Raw genomic sequence first — 18,094 nt, forward strand, 5'->3', positions numbered from 1 at the left:
CTACTAATAATAGAAGTTATTTAGAGTCATCCCGAAGGTTCCATTTGGTAGTGAAACAAGTAGTTAGAGTACAAGCCGAGGGCACTCCTATTAATAAATATATAAATTCCCACTGTATGAGGTGTTTGAATAAGCCGTGGTACTAGGAAATGCGTCACGTCTTCGGGTTTTTATGTAGCAACTGTAATAAAGGACCGTGATAAAATCTCTTGTATTTTTAAGAAGTCAGCAATGGAGTCCTTGCCGTCGAAAGGCAAAAAGGAAGATAAACAAACCAAGAAGGACATTGAGAAGGAGAAAAAGGTTGGAAATACTTTCTTTTGTATCACTCTTTCTTAACGTTGGAATGTAGAAACTATTCTCTTTTCTTTTCTTTACTGACTACACTAATGATATTGTTAATGAGTAGAAAATATTTGTATTCATTGAATACATTTGAGGACGCAGGTCCAAAAAATTTTATACCATCGCTAGGAAAACTCTTGTAAGGTTTTTCTTTTTAAGAACCGAGTTAAAATATTATTTTTCAATTTTAGGAGTGGCTCAAAGAAGGATTCACTCTCGTCAAGGGAGCGGAGAAGAGCAATAATAAAGAAAGCAAGAAGAGATTAGAAGAGGCCAAGGCGGTCGAAGAATTGGAGAGAAAAAAGTAAGTATTCCTTAAATTAATGGTTTCCCAACCACGGCCAATTCATAGGTGGTTATATGTTTTAAGTAGTCTCTTATAGAATTAATGTGAAGAAAATCTGTGCCACTGAAAAAAAATCGTCGTTCCTGAATATGGCCTATTACGTTGAAGCGTTCATACAAAAAGTTTAAATTGTGAGATGACGGTGATAATTTACATCTAAAGCTAGGAGAGTTCCAAACGCGCTCTGGTATATGAGTCCGCGCTAACTCCAGGTTTCCGTTTAAATTTAGAATCTCGTTTTAGGAGGTTAGGCTGTTTTTAATAAGGGGTAATAAACTGTTTTTAATAAGGGGTAATAATGGGGTAATTCGAATAAAAAAAAACTCTTTTTACAGGAAGGAAGAAGAAAAGCTTGCTGCTGAAGAAGAGAGAAAAAAGAGCAAGCAACTGTTGGAGATACTTAACAACAAGCAACCGGTATTTTATTGTTTTATCAATAACATATTAACTATGTAAGCGCACTTTGCACAAGTGTAATAAATATACATAGGGTTTTGGCGACCTCGCTGGTGCAGTGGTGGGTGCTGTGGAGATTCCGGGTTCGATGATAGTTTGTCGGCAGTGCCCCACTTTTGGAAATATAATCTCTGTTCCGGTCGTCTAGACTGGAAACTGATAAGGGGTCAATATAAAATACCCCCAACAGGTTAGCTCGCTTCCGTCTGTGACAAGTTACCATCAGGTGCGATTGCAGGCAACGGTTAACTTGTAGCTGAATGATAGCACCAAAAAGCATGGGTTGACAACGCATATTTCCTAACTTTGGACTTGAACTGAGAACTTTCGCAGATAAATCCAGTATCCAGTTCTCTCAACTTCTCGGGAGTTTTAAATATTAATTTAATTTTGGGGATTTTGAAATATCACTTGCTTTACCTATAGTATATATCCTACTTGCTAGTTTCTACTTCCTACTAATATTATAAATGTGAATGTAAGTTTTTTTGTTATGCTTTCACGCGAAAACTACCTAACCGATCTTCATGAAACTCTTTATACAAATTCTTGGAGGTAATAGAATTAATATAGTATACGTTTCATTGATAAAAAAAAATTCGTGGGATAAATTTTTTTTTGTGCAAAAATCTAAAAATCTTATATATGACTATACTGGTGTAAACTATGTAAAAGAACGCTGCCTCCCAAAATTACGCGGGCTGAGTCTACCAATCTTTGCACTCGGCCAGCGTGGTGGACTACTCATTCTGAGTTGAGACCCGTGTCCTATAGCGATCCGGTAATGATTAGGATTCCTATGCAATCCCGCCAGCCGATAGTTATACTTGATTCAATGCTGGCCTGTTTGAGGTACTGAAAACTTATAGCAGTAACCAGTCCTCTAACTTCTCGGCTGCTCGGTGATAAGACGTCGTGACGATAACTCGCAAGAGTTTCCCATAACGTTATAAAAGCTGTGCGAAGTCAACCAATCCGCACTCTGCCAGCGTGGTGAACTACGGCCTAAGGCCTCATTCTGAGTTGAGACCCGTGTCCTATTAGGATTCCTAAGCAATTCCTTTGTATACAGCAGGACCTCTTTAATCCGAAGTCCCATAAAGTCAACCAATCCGCACTCTGCCAGCGTGGTGAACTACGGCCTAAGGCCTCATTCTGAGTTGAGACCCGTGTCCTATTCGGATTCCTAAGCAATTCCTTTGTATACAGCAGGACCTCTTTAATCCGAACTCCCATAATTTGTGCCCCGTTCGGATTCGTGGAGCGTTTGGATTATAGCACCTACATAGAGTTTATACGGTAATTTTATAAAATAAAACTAATAGGATTGTAAAATTTGTAATGTTTATTCATCTATAAACGTTATATTTATTAAACTTTTTAAAAGAAATCTAATATTTTAGTTTGTCGGGAGGTATTTCATGACAAATAAAAAGCTTTGTCTCGCAATTCAATCAAAACACCACCTATTCAGTAAGCAACTGGTTACTGGCTAGACGGCGCGGGCGACTGAAAATGCGATGGTGGGGCGTTCGGATCACAGAGGTGTTCGGATTAGAAGGGGTTCGGATTAAAGAGGTCCAGCTGTACTTAATTCAATGCTGGCGTGTTTAAGGAACACCAGCAACGTCAGCTCTTGGAGACGCTCATAAAGAGGGCGCCGTGGTCGGTGGCCAATCAGACGGTCGCGAGCGCGAAGGACGGCATGACCCTGTCCGAAATACAGCGCTTGGAGCGCGAGAAGAAATTGGAACAGGTCAAGGAACAACAACATATGATGCACCTACTGGCGCAGCAACAAGCCGCGGCTATGGCTAGAGAGCAGGTAAATACAAGCTTGTTATTGACGGCCGACTGGCGCAGTGGGCAGCGACCCTGCCTTCTGAGCCCAAGGCCGTGGGTTCGATTCCCACAGCTGGAAAATGTTTGTGTGATGTGCCTGAATGATTTTCAATGTCTGGGTTTTATTTATCCGTATTTTATAAGTATTTATGTATGTTATTCATAAAAATGTTCATCAATCATCTTAGTACCACTAACACAAGCTACGCTTACTTTGTGGCTAGATGGCGATGTGTGCTCTAAATAATAATAACTTTTCTTATTATGCTGTTCTTATAATATAGACACAACAGGTTCAAGATACTTCAACTAAGACTACACACAGTTTTCTTTAAAAGCCTTCTAACCTAACTTAGCTGTGATTTATTGAAAATAAACTTGAGAGAAATATTATGTTTAATGAAAAACTAAAAAAAAATTACAACATATCTATTTGCTTTCTGTACTTGGGATGAAACATTTAAATAAGAATCAGAACTGAATTCCATTATTCCACCAATCCATTTCCGTTGTTACTGTTTTGGGTGGTTAAACAGACTAACCCTTTTAAACTGCGTCGTGTTAATCTTAAAAATGCTTTTACAGGAGATCCAGGCGAATCTAGCTTGGGCCAGAAACAATTTGGAGAACAAGGGTACCGGACCAACCTTAGCAGAGATTCAGGTAATACATTATATTTTGAATTATCAGATTTATTACTTTATACCTATAAATCCACAAGCTATTGCAAGAAAAATGACTATTCTCTAAAATTGCCATACTCTTTAATCTCACTTTGTCATTGCATGCTGACTTCTATAATATTTATTTAGTATTTGCAAACAGTTTTGTTTATTGTTATTGCACTTGTATTTTACTGTTTAGTCTACCTGTAAGCGATTCATTATTCATTTTGCTTGAGCTCACACAAAAATCTACACACACAATACGTGGCACAATATACATACTACACAAATACTCATACTCATTAAATAATGTTATCACTCCTCACATATATAAGTCAGGCATACAAATAACTTATAAATGTTGCACTGTGTCTATCATTAAATCTTACTGGTTATTTATCGATATACCCTCAGGTATCAACTTACTATACCACCTTGTATTCATAAGTCAGACCTCAGTATGAATTTTAATTCTCTTGTCACTTTAAACGAAATAGACCAGTCTATGGCTCCATTATCACAGCAATGTGATATCGAGGAGCTTAACGAAATAAAGACTATTAAAAAAAATGATCTAAAAGTAGTTTCACAGAATATACGCAGTATTTATTCAAATCTGGATGATCTTCAAATTTCATTATCTCAACTAAAGTTTCATATAGATGTTTTAGTCCTGACAGAATGTCGACTAAATCCTCTAAAAATCATTCCATCCCTCAATAATTACAACTCATTCAACACTAAACACCACCTTAATCAAAACGATGGTGTAGTTATCTATGTTAGAAATACTCTTTTGGCTAGTGCTAAGGAGGTAATATTAGAACATGCATCGTGTTTGCAATTAGAAATTAACGATTATATTATTTTAGGAATCTACCGGTCTCCATCAAATACCAATGCAAATAACTATATAAACTCGCTTAGTGGATATCTTGATTCTATCAAATCACATAAAAATATTATAATTACGGGAGATATAAATATAAACCTTATACCTAAAGATAACGAATCTAATAATGAATCCAATAATAGGGTCAACTACCTAAACATGCTCTCTATGTATGGCCTACTCCCAGGTCATTCCCTTCCAACTCGAGGTAGTAACTGCCTTGATCATTTCATATTAAAATTAGAGAAAAAGAACGTATCTCCTTTCATATCAGTTCTCAACACTTCGATTACCGATCACTACATGATATTTTTATGCATAGCTAAATTGCATAGTAACCACAAGTGCCCAAAAACCAAGCTCTTCGTAGACTATGACAAAGCTATAAGAATACTTATGGAACAAAATTTGGATACATTGCTTTACTCTGAAGATCCTAAGTTGGTAGTTAAAGAACTTGTAAAGAAATTGACTGACTCACTGAAAGAGAGCTCGACTTTTATGTACCTCCCTAAAAATAAACGCAATATCAAACCTTGGATGACATCTGGCCTCCTACGATGTATAAGAAACAGGAATAATATGCAAAAAAGGCTAAGGGCCGATCCTGATAATGAAATATTAAAAATCAGCTTTAAGCGGTATCGTAACTACTGTAACAGCCTGATTAAAAAGATAAAACGGAATTATGATAGACAACAATTAGCTCTTTCTGTAAATAATAGCAAAGTACTTTGGAGTAAAATTAAATCTATAGCTAATTTAAATAAAACTAGAACTCAAAGTTTGAATCTTTTAAATATAAATCCCTCTCCAGTTTACTCTGTTAATTATGTAAGTGGCTACTTTGCTAGTGTTGGAAGGAAACTAGCAGAGGATATTATGTTGAATGCCCCCAAAACTGAAGATCCCTTACTATTTGTTGATAGTCAATTATCTTCATTTGTTCTCCTGGATACTGATCTATATGAAACTGAAAATGTTATTTTGAATCTTAAATCTGACAGTGCGCCAGGCTGGGACAATATTCCAACCAAATTTCTTAAATTAGCCATACACATAGTCGCACCAATAATTTGTCATCTAGCTAATCTCTGTTTCACAGTAGGAGTTTTTCCTTTTATACTGAAACAGTCTATCGTTACACCTGTGTTCAAAAGTGGAAATAGTGAAGATATTAATAACTACAGACCGATTTCTGTTTTACCATCCATTGCGAAAGTATTGGAAAAATTAATAAATTCTAGATTGGTTAGTTACCTTGATAAATTTAAAATTCTCTCTAACTCACAATACGGTTTTAGACACGGAAAATCCACAGAGGATGCCGTATTAGCGTTAACGTCACTAATTTCAGAACAGTTAGACAAAGGAAAAAAATGTTTAACTGTCTTTTTAGACATTAAAAAGGCGTTTGATACCGTCTCCGTACCTCTGCTTATACAAAAACTTGAAAGAAGAAGAAGAACTTGAAGAATTGGAATTAGAGGCACAGCACTGCTGTTACTCAAAGATTATCTACACGATAGAACTCAGCGTGTCAAAATTGGAGATTACATTAGTGAGGACTCTAAACTAACATTTGGTGTGCCTCAAGGAAGTGTATTGGGACCAACTTTATTTCTAATATACATTAATGATTTATGCAATTTAAAACTTGACGGAGGCCATGTGTTCTCGTATGCCGATGACACTGCTTTAGTTTTTTCAAGCACATCATGGAACTCTGTTAAATTGATGGCTGAATCAGGCCTATCAAAAATCTCTCTTTGGCTAAAGTCTAATCTTTTAACGCTAAATACTGAAAAATCAAACTATATTTGCTTTACAATCAATTCAAAAACACAACCTCACAATAATTTCCTTGTTAAAATTCATGAATGTAGTAATCTAAATTCTAGTAATTGTAATTGTCCTGTAATTAACAAAGTAACAACAAACAAATATCTAGGTGTAATGTTAGATTGGCGACTCTCATGGCACCCTCATGTCGAATTTGTGAATGGAAGAATAAGGAAGCTTGTCTGGATTTTTAAAACGCTGAGACACGTAACAACAAAAAAAAAAATTATTGACTCAGATTTACGTAACATTGGGTCAATCCATTGTGGGATATTGCATTTCAACATGGGGTGCTGCTTCAAAAACAAAGTTTCTAGAAGTTGAAAGAGGTCAAAGGTCTTTACTAAAAGTTATGTTTTTCAAACCATACAGATTTTCAACTGTAGACCTATATAACCATTGTGAGTTACTAACGGTTAGAAAATTATATTTACTTTCATCATTACTAAGAGTACATAAAAATTTACCTTACAATACTGGCAAACTAGGAGAAGAAATATGGTTTTACACTCAATTCCAAGTAGGACTAAATTTGCTTCCCAACAATTTACCAGGAAATCGACTTATCTCTACAACATAATTAACAGTAAGTTAAATATTTATCCATTAGCACTTCATAATTGCAAAAAAGTGCTTACTGAGTGGTTGCATAAATTGAACTATTATGAAACGGAGGATTTGATGCAACAAATGAACGTATGAATTTTGCATCTTATATAACTTATACATCCATTCGTTTACACATACACACATACGCACACAGACACAAACACACACACACACACACACACACACACACACACACACACACACACACACACACACACTAACCCACCTCAAGTAGACACACATGTTGTAATTATCTTTGGTTTACCTTTATAACTTTGAATTATACTTAATTTTGATTTATATAACTTTGATCTACTTATTTATTTCAATTTGTATATGATGTTATGGAAGAGCGGGGCCGCCTGCCACAAGTGCTAGTAGTAATACTAGTAACTTACTAGGATGACCCCAATTTCAATGTATTATTTTGCTGTACGAAACGAAATAAATATTTTTAATTTTTAATTTTTTTTTTAATACCGTTGTGTAAATAATAACCTGTCTCTATCTAACATACCGTGTTGTCTATAGGCGGAAACAAGGCGGCAGTCGGCGGCGTCTGCATATATTACCACCCAGCCTCTAGAGGATATAATCCCGCTTCCGCCGCTCATCCCCCTACCTTCTAGTGTCGCACAATGGGGGGGCGCTACTAATGGAGGTAATCCCCTAAAACTAGGTTTTATTTAGGTACGATGTGCGTTGCCTAGTTTACAATGTAGCACGTGGCAGCGGTGGTATCAGGCCTCTATCGCGTATACATACCTTACATACCTTACAACTCGAGGTTGTCGTTACAGTCAGGGCTGTCGCTGACTTTCGTTATTATACTCAAAATAAGATTGCTGAGTTGAACGATAATTTGTTTTACGGCGTGAACGATATTTATTAATCTAATACTATGAACTTTTACATTTTGTTTTTCAGCGTTAAAGAATGTTTTTTTAATATTTTTTAACCGATAAGTGCAATCAAGAGACAAATCAAAGACAAACAGCTTGCATTACATGCTTAAGTTTTAGGTTCAGTACCTGTTATATTTAAATTATTGTAAAATTTTACAATAGGTACTTTGGGCAACAAAATTATGAATAAAATAATTAAGGTTGCGGATATCTAGGTGTTTTTGTTTACTTTGCTTGACAACTTTCATACTCGAATGGTTGTTTTTGTTAATTGTGAATACATAGGAATTGTGCTTAACGCAGTGCTTTGCATATTGTTAAACCTGTTAAAAGATCAATAGATTTATAGATGTTGGTACCAATATCTTTTCTGTGGACACTATGTTAGTCATTGGTGTTGTCAAATCCATAAATAATTGTCCTCCTCTTTGTTTATTACTCTTCCAACACAAATGACAATTGCGGAATTCTAAGTGCAGCCAAATAGCAAAAGAAAAGAATAATTCCAAATCAGTGACAGACCTACGCTAACGCCGATAAATCATTTGCTTTCTTGAAATCTTACTAAAGGTTGAAACCTACCTTTAAAACTCAGTTACTTATACCGCTTGCAGTGTGAGTTTTTAACTTCTACTTACTAATAATCTCAGTGATAATTCCAATATTCGAATTAACATATTCATTCAGTGGTATTTTTTTTTCTTTATTTATATTATTTGTAACAAAAACCTCCAAATTTATAACAATAAAGAAAAGTTTCAGAATTATAACTGGTTTCGTCATAAGAAACCAGATTATATTTCTTGAAGTCTAAATGCGAACGTAAATAACAGTTCACCATTGAAAACCTACTACAAAACATTTTATTTCTAATAGAATAATTATTAGTTTTGATTTTAGCTGTCCATTTATATAGGTTTTATGCTTGGACGCTATTTACTAAAAAATTAAAATGGCGGACGAGTAGATAAACCAGTACATTGAAAGTTCTTCATTGGTCACCAATAAATAATAAAGAAAGCACAGAGAAAAGAAACTTACAAAGTTAATAAGCATAAATTATAATACAATAATATTAAAATTAAGAATATATAGTGTTTACTTAATAATAATAATAATATTTTTTTATTTGCCAAATTGTGGGTACATAAACAAGTTATACTGTTTAATGAAATGTGTACTGTACACATTTCATTAAACAGACCCTTCACAATCGACTGTCACAGACAGTGTGCAAATGTTTTTTTAAATATGAATTACAATTACAAATGCTGTTGTTACGGTTACAAAAGTTAACTAAGTAGCTATATTACTGTCACTAAGGTATTCTTTTATACTATAAAAGTTTTTTTGGTTGCGAGTTTCAAAAATTGCTTACTTGACATCCCTAGCCTTCATACGTATCGTATATTAAATAATAACTACCTCGTTCGTCTACTCGTTAGCATCTTGAACTACCGATCAAGTTCCTAGTAAGTTTTTTCTTTCAAAAGTAATTAGGTATTTGGTTTTTCTTTTAAAAATATCAATACCAGCTTTTAATTTCCCAGATTTTGGAAGCGAATGGTGTCCATTTTCCACCTCTGTTCTTCGTAGAATACGTTAAGCTCTCGACAAGGTTATATCTCTAACATGTGTTAGATTATTAATCGGAAGCCACCAAGCCGCATGGAAGCAGCGTGGTGGGACTTGTTGGTGTGCTTCCTAGCTGAAGGGCGGTAAGAGATGATGATGATTTAATTTTCTTTTAGGTGGATTTTGGGACACCCCTTCAAGTTCAGCAATCGCATCACCCGCGCCTGCGAAAGTGGAGAAACCACAAGAACCGGCTAAGCCAGCTGCAGAGCCGAAGATCAAGAAGAAAGTCACGATTTCCAACGTTGCCAAAAGAGAACCCTCCCCGAACAGTGAGTTTGAGGCCTGGTGCAGCACTGCATTGGTCTTGTGGAGGACCAAGATTGATGGTAAGTTTGTAATACAACAGTTTTCAATCACCTTCAAAAGGAGGACGTTATGAATAGACAGATTTGCAAAATATTATTTTTGTAAATTTCGAATTCAAGAATTCTTTATTTATATAGGCCTATATAACAGGCACTTATGAAGCGTTCATCCATATATGTTTACATAATTGTAAGCGGATGGTGATAACTTCGTTGGCCAACCTAAAGGTACGTGGGTTCCAAACGCGCACTAGTCTCCAAACGCGCCCTAGTCTAAGAAGAGACCATAACAAACTTAGCCGGGTATTTTTTTGTTTACACCATCTCATAGTAAATTTATATTAAGCTATGAAGTTAGAGCTATTGACAGCAATTATTTATATTGGTTCAGTCCATTTTCTTTTTAAGTTTGTTCTATTTTTATGGACATAAATTAAATTTTCGAATAGGTATAGGCACTGACTATGCACCGTAATTATTTTAACTTCTTTAAATTTATCCTTTAAAGACTCATGGGCCCATTTTATATATTGAAGGAACAGCTCTCTTTTGCAGTACCAAAATAGAATCAATATCAGCAGCATTACTCTATAATAAATGCCGTAGGACATAATGCTGTGAACTAAAATACACAAGCCTAGCACATTCTATAACTCTCATACGACGAATGATTTTACCCGCGTATGCTGCAGAACTAAGTCTTTTCGCTAAAAAGATTGTCGTATCCAGCAAATCCAATTTACGAAAGTGGTGTATTCCGAAATGGCCCCATTTAGATTTTATCTAGATCTGATGAAGTGTTTCAAAGATGCTGCATATTCACACGACATCAAGCGTGCACTCGTCCCTCAGATGTATCCAGTACATCGGGGTTCACCCACATGTTCTATCAATTCAGGCTCGATTTTTTTCAATGACTATAAAGTTTTTGACATTTTCTGTATCACTTTATTTCAGTTCCAACCTTCGTGGGATTCCTGAAAGATATTGAGTCGCCATATGAAATCAAAGACTACGTAAAGTGCTACCTCGGCGACACCAAGGAATCTAATGACTTTGCTAGACAGTTCCTCGAAAGAAGGTTTGTATACATTTTTTTATTCATCTTTTTTCCCTTTTTAATTAGGGGTATGATATGATACTAATGGACATAATGTAATGGACATACTACCTAAGTTGTGTCCATTATCATCATAGACTCCATCATTAAGTACCACCAGCTGAGGCAGTCAAGGGTTAACTAAAAGTGTCATAAAAAAAGAAAAAAAAAACCGACTATACATACAGCCGGTGGCCTCACAATTTGCAAGCTTGTTAGGTTGATATTTTATGAACATTGTACAAGGCCATCATCCAGATGTTTTCTGGATGATGGCTGATGATCTTTTGCTTAACATAGTGTTAATATTTATCCAGGTCCAAGCTTCTACGCGTCGGGATGGTGACTCCATCAGACGACCTTTGCTCCCCCGCCATTGCCGTCAACCCTCGAGTTCCTCTCTCGGAGTATCAAGAAGTTAAGGTGAGGGATTAAACTCCTGCATCCTTCTTAGCTAAATACAAAAATAAATTATAAAATTTAACTTCTTAAGATCGTGACAGGACCGATTTCGAATTCAATTAGTTCATCGTTATTCCTTTTTTTTTTTTTTTTTTTTTCATCGTTTGTTTTTTGCAATCTTTAATGTATTCTAGCAGTCGTCGAGTTCGCTGTCAACTTTTTTGCCTACTCTTTTAGAAAATAGTATAAATTTTCTATAGACAAAAATTTAAAACAACCTAAATATTCATGTATGTAATAATATGTATTATATTGTATTTGTCCACCAATCCGCACTGGGCCAACGTGGTGGCCTACGATCTAAATTTTTAGAAAATGTCACAGCCTCTTTAAGCGTAAGATTTTAGCTGTGAAGAACTGTACAGATTATTAATAGTTTGTTTTTTTTCAATCTCATTTCGCAGCACTCAGCATCTTGAGTAATAACGTTAGCAAAGATTGGACAAACTAATTTAAAGTAAGACCACATAAGACAATGGACCTTATTCTCTTTTAACGCATCTCTGAAGTATATTGAAGTAGCACTAGTATTACCCTTTAACAAATGCTTCCCGTAGAGAAAGACAGAACTATTTGTAGCCTTCTGTCTCCAATAGTGTCAATTCTGTTGTACAAAAATTTATTAAACTAAACCAAACTGATGGGTAAAAAAAGTTCATTGAAATTATATTTTCCTTATAAAAGGGGCAGAACTATTATCAATTTAGTTTAGTTTAGCATTATGATTGAGCTCTCATTTTTTTTTTCGGAGTCTTATTATGAATCGGAGTAGTCGTTAACACATTATGTTGTTTACAGGGTAAAGGCAAGAAGTCAAAAAAGAATAAAATGCTCAAAGTGGACGCTCGTATACTCGGCTTCTCCGTCACGGCCTCCGAAGACCGGATCAATGTAGGCGACATTGACACCGCGTAAGCTCCGCCATGTGATAGCCGCCGTAGGTATTATAATATTTCGCACTACACACCCGGAATGCGGTGCCACGACGCCCGATGGTATCCAACGACCGTTGCTGCACTGCATTCCTCAAGTCCGAACCGAACAGCTGGAACGCAATCTAACAAATATTTAACCTACATTGTTTAATTAATTTCTAACTAAATCGAGAAGTTTTATTGCCCTCGCACACCATGTCGACTCGTCTAATATTTACTTTTAAACGTGAGCTTTAAATCATGTGACATAAAGAAACACTTTGTCGTATGATTTAAGTCGAGTCGGTATGGTTTTGCGAAGTCCATAAATTATAGAGTTTTGGATTGCCGTTTTTAAGTGACCTTGAAGTTTTTTAACTAATTTATCCTTAAAATTTAACGATAAACTAGCTAAGATAGCAGTTGTCGAAACAGATTTAGACTTAACTTTATTTGAACTGGTTTTCCTCCTTGTCAATTTAGTTTATTTAGAGATTAGTTTACAATTAACCTCTAATATCAACACTGGCCTGGATATCCCCCATAAAAACGACAACTTAAATTGTGTCCCCATTCGAAGCGCCGAATGTGACCTATGAGTGTCTCTGGAACTTACACTGTATTTAAGAAATAAAATTTTAGTTCCTGGGGCATTCATATTAAAGTTGCACAACAAACGACGCTAAAATGGAGTCAATCAATTTGATACAAAAACAAAGTGACACCAGCCTTTCAGAAATATAGAATTGTTGAAAATGTTTTATCTTCTTGGTAAATAAATAAAAATAAATAAAATTGGGGCTAGATGGCGATGTGTGTATTGTCGTAGTATATTTATTTATTATTTTATTCTTGGTAAGAAATTTAACATTATTCAACTCGATAACTATATATAGGCTGATCGTCACTTTGTAAACATTGCTTCAGTAACTCAGTCATCTCGATATAACCCATTCCAGCCTCATTATTTATAATTAAAAAATAAAAGTTTGTACAGTATACTTTAATTGTGAATAATTGCAAAGTAACCGGAATTATTAAAAACACGATCCGTTTAAAAAGATGATGACTAAACGAAATTGACCAAGATTTAAAAAATGTTTAAAGTTCCTGCATAAAAATGCCAGTGACACCAAGGAATTACATTCAATCAAATTGTTGAAAACTCCCGTACTGACTCAAATAAATACGACAACCCGTTTGTGAAAATTATTGGTAGCAGCCAATCAGTTTCGACGACTACCGTCGGACGGTACATTTTCTCTATTTGTTATTTGTAGAAGATATATCTTATTATAGTAAAATATTGAAATATGTATAGTTATGCAATTATATATTTATTGATACATACAAATTTATGTAATCGGATTTTATAAACACAAGAAGCGCACATTCCAAGTCTGTGTGTCCCATAGATTTTTCTGAACGGCAATATTATAAGGGTCGGACCTATTTATGTACCGTGGCGAGGAAGTACGTAGAAGTCAAGTTCAACATAAACAGTATCTTTATCATAAATATCCACCCTTCACTGGTCCACTACGGGGCTCAAGTCGCATCTAACAACGAGAAGGGTGTAGGCCATAGTCCTACCGTGAGTAGACAATTTGCAGTGGACTTTACAAGCTTTCGGGGAGACTATGGAGGACTCTCGAGTATGCAGATTTCGTCACGATGTTTTCCTTCGCCGTTCAAGCAAGTGTTATTTAATTGGTAAAATTAAAAAAAAGCCTATTATTGCGTAAAGTTATCTAGTTGCTCTAAATCTTAAAGGCAAGTTATCCGCCCTTTGAACGGTGCCAGATCGAAGTTATACTTATAAGAACCATAATTTAAAACGGGACACGCGGCATCAATAATTTGATACTACTGATGGTAAAAGAATACCAGGCGTCCAGATGTTGGGGATGCCATTTCTTTGGCCAGAGGTACGAACATATATTGACTTGCGGTATTAATGCTAACTCTTCAAAGCAACCTCCTCAAAAGTCAGTGGAACACATATGGAGCTAATATATCCCTTCAGTGCTCTTCAGAGTCATAAGTGTAGGTCCACAAGTAAATTTTCCGTCTTTTCTATCCGGTAAATATTCAAGGACTTCATTAACCACTATGGTTTATTGAGGTTCCGAGAACCTCTATTTCGATTCCCGATGAATCTCAAATTTGAACTGAATCTAAAAAAAACCTTCAGACAATATTTAGGGAAAAGTCGATAAATTTGAAAACGACCTACATTTCGGAAAGTTTCGCCCTCACATGTGTATGCCGTTAGGACCTGTTTTCTTCAAGACCTAGGGCTAAACTTTTGCCCGCTATACTTCGCCGTACTATCTACTTACACATACGTTACTTACGAACGTACTTCGATGTATACGTCGTACGTGTACGTGGAATAAAAAAATCGCCGTACTGTATACGTAAACAGGTTCAGTAGACCCGTTATAAAATCCGATTGTAATTGTTTGTATATAAATTTATTTAATGTTTTAGGTGTTAAATGGAATTTATTAAATATATCTGTATTTCAAGATAATTCAAATGTTGTATTGCATGTTTGTCCTTGTGATTTCACTGTTTAACATTAACGTAGTTCTGTCTTAGTAACAATGTCTTTGAATGTTAATACCGCGACGGAATTTTTTAACTAACGAAACTATTCAAACTCGATAAACTATTTGCCTTAAAACTTAAAATGAAAATCTTTATTTGTAAATTATTTTAACTGTAATTTATTGCGATCCAATTTAATTTAAATATTTTATGTGTCTTATTTAATTGTAAATTTACTTATAAATACAGTAAAACTAATTAATTGCAAGATATTTTTTAAAGTTGCTATAAGTGAACTTAATGAAGATATTTAAGTCAAATGTTGTCCTTTAAAATGATTTACGTGAAATGTTAGTAGGATTTTTAAGTATGTTACAAAACGATATAGTTCAAATGATTAAACTATAACTTAACCGTTAACTTTTTTCTATATAGATTACTACCGTGCCTTGCGGTTTCGGCCGCGTTGTTTTCAAAAGAAGTCAAGTAACTTTCCTCCTTCAATAAACGTAAATTGCCTACGTAAATTCACTACCGCAATCTATTATTTTTTTAAGGCGGTGTGGTAGCTATTGAGATTATCGTGTTAAAATAACAGCTTTTACATAGATATATAAAGGTTTATTTTACCCGTACATTTCTATAAAATAATTCAACTGTTTATTAATGTAGTTAAAATTGAGTTAGAGATGCGTTTACTTGCAGACACAGATGTGTACGCGACTCACAGTTCGACGAAAATGCGTAGATGCACAAATTTTCGGGTAATTTAGAACAATTCCAACCAAATGTGTGTGCAGCAACCCTTTGTGTCTTATGAAAATATGGAACGCGTCACGCCGACTGTATTCCTTGCGCAGCACGTGGGAGAAGCAGTTTCATTCTGCCCCTCTCATGCCATAAGGAATAATTTCAGTTGTTTCAAATTGTATGGCTTTATTGCTATTAGATTATATAAGCGACTGTTGTTTTACTCATTTTATATATATTAATATTTACTTATATTTCAAAACTGCAAAACATACAGCGTTCGCGTTACGCTTTATTAGTGTTTTTAAAACGCAAGTGTTTGAAACAACTGCACAGCTTAATGAGATTTTAATAGAGTTGACTCAACTCGCGTGTGGTGACGTGTAGCACATATGCCCGTGCCATAAGTAATTAATTTGAAAAGCAGGAATAAATAAACGTTATTATAATGTGATTTTTGGTTTTACTGTATTTATTCAATAATAATAATAATTTATAGAAATGAATTAGGTAATTTATTCATTTATCTCGTGCGTTAATAAAGAAGACGGTGTATGGCGTAAGAGAACTTCGCTGATAAAATATTGTGAACTACTATCGTGAGACCGTATAATATAAAATGCAGTTTACGAGTTTTTTTATTTTAAGGCAGAGTTCTATTTACGCCAAAATCATAAGATTGTGTACGTTGAAAGCTGCAGCTGATTGGTCTACTTCAAAAAAAAAAAACAATACCATTTTCATTTACTTCATAGTTAACTGAAAGGCATAGTTTGTCTATAAACTTAAAACGCAGAGAGCATTATCATATGCCTATAATAATTGACTGGGTTGATTGACCGCTCGTTCTCCCACTTAGCAGTGCGGTGGTTGCGATATGCCACGTACAGTATGTTTACAAAACCGCAGTTCATCTGTGTCGTTTGCTCATTACTTATCAATCCCTCGCACACATTAGGGTTTATAGATTGCCATATTAAGTTACTGACGTTTACGAGGGGAAGACATGAAAAAGGGTGTCCTATACCATAATAATCATTACTTCCGATTAGTAGACCAATTGGTGCTTTGTAACAGCCTACAACGTAATATCATTAATATGATTGGGTAGAGTATAAATAACTTAAAGGCGGGAAGATAAGTTTAACATAAAACCTTCAATAATCGATAGCTGGCATTAATATAAATAAGTATTATTCGAGACAAAATCTTCGGAAAGTGTCAGATTTCCGGGTTAGTTGGGGAATTTGGTGTCTTGACTGCTTAAGCTTACAAAATTGTTTTTCTTGTTTCAGTATAGCAATTCAAAAAAAAAATGAAAGGAATATATACCATACGGTTGCATTATAAGTCAAATAAATGGTCCTGTTTCTACTTGAAAACATATTTTTTTAAATAAATTTAACACTGGCTAATTCAATAAGGTGGGGTACTTCTGTTTATTATGTTCATAGATATCTAAAAGACAACAACGCCAGAAAATTGTTTGTATATTTCTCTAAAATTTGCCGTATTAAGATATCTAATTTACTTCGTAAAGTCACAATTCCCTGGGTACTAATATGGGATTAAATAACATTTTATTATTATAATAGACTTTCTCGCCAAATGAAATACTCATTTATATTCTATCCTTTAACGATCACCGGTTATAGTCCGGTCAATTTAGACATCCAAGGTTACAAAAATTCCGACTTGGCTGAATATTGGAGGGATTGTTTTAGATTTTTTTTTTTATAGAACTAGATAAAACTAACAGTTTTGCTGAAAATCGCGAAAACCCCGTTTTTGTGACCTTTGATCCCGAGTAATTTTTTTACACGTGCCGGATCGATGAGGACTTTCACATTTCCTTTATAATAGTGTCACAATCCTACAAAAATTCCGACTTTATTCAGCCAAGTCGGAATTTTTGTAACCCCTTTGCCTTTGCTTTAGTCTAATTTGACCGGAATATAAAACACATGCACGATATAAATATATTTTAACACGTAACAATTTCTAAAATGTTCAAAGCGATAAAACACTATTCAAATATATTTTAGCAAATTTGCAAAATGTTCATGAATACATTTTATCCTCGAAAATAGATATGAAAAGAAATATTTCTACACAAACATAGTTATATATCGGTCTCTGTCTAATAAGTCGGATTTTGATAACTAGCATTATTTATGTTCTATTGTTTCTAAGTAATAGACGAATGGTGCTCCCACTCGACCTGACATTACACAAACACGTTTTTTTAAACATGTGCTACATTTGTTGATTGTTGATTTTAAAACTCAGTAAAACATTTTTAGTTTTTTTTTTGTACAATAAAACCTAATTTAAAATATTCAAGTCAAAGTCAAATCAAAGTCAAATATTCGTTTATTCAAATAGTCACATAGATGGCACTTTTGATGCGCACATTACATGTAACATATGACATTGGAGAGAGTTGATGGCGATAAATAAATTCGTCTACT

The 18,094-nt window shown here is 34.7% G+C and overlaps 1 protein-coding gene across 3 annotated transcripts in view; it reads left to right on the top strand.

The window, feature by feature from the left end:
* LOC120636128 (GRB10-interacting GYF protein 2) overlaps positions 1-18,094 on the top strand; it is an 85,240-nt gene extending 67,146 nt beyond the window's left edge. The window contains exons 20-30 of one of the 3 annotated variants that reach the window (XM_039907431.1): positions 223-303; positions 537-649; positions 1,027-1,108; positions 2,763-2,972; positions 3,575-3,652; positions 7,529-7,658; positions 9,654-9,866; positions 10,803-10,926; positions 11,262-11,367; positions 12,205-12,343; positions 16,919-18,094. In XM_039907431.1, coding sequence (XP_039763365.1) covers positions 223-303; positions 537-649; positions 1,027-1,108; positions 2,763-2,972; positions 3,575-3,652; positions 7,529-7,658; positions 9,654-9,866; positions 10,803-10,926; positions 11,262-11,367; positions 12,205-12,321 — 1,254 coding nt within the window. In that variant the 3' untranslated portion in view covers positions 12,322-12,343; positions 16,919-18,094. Of the gene's footprint in view, positions 1-222; positions 304-536; positions 650-1,026; positions 1,109-2,762; positions 2,973-3,574; positions 3,653-7,528; positions 7,659-9,653; positions 9,867-10,802; positions 10,927-11,261; positions 11,368-12,204; positions 15,031-16,918 lie in introns of those variants that run through there. The other 2 variants (XM_039907432.1, XM_039907433.1) reach the window with 2 other exon arrangements.

Source organism: Pararge aegeria, chromosome Z (genome assembly GCF_905163445.1).
Source record: "Pararge aegeria chromosome Z, ilParAegt1.1, whole genome shotgun sequence".
Classification (NCBI taxonomy): Eukaryota; Metazoa; Arthropoda; class Insecta; order Lepidoptera; family Nymphalidae; genus Pararge; species Pararge aegeria.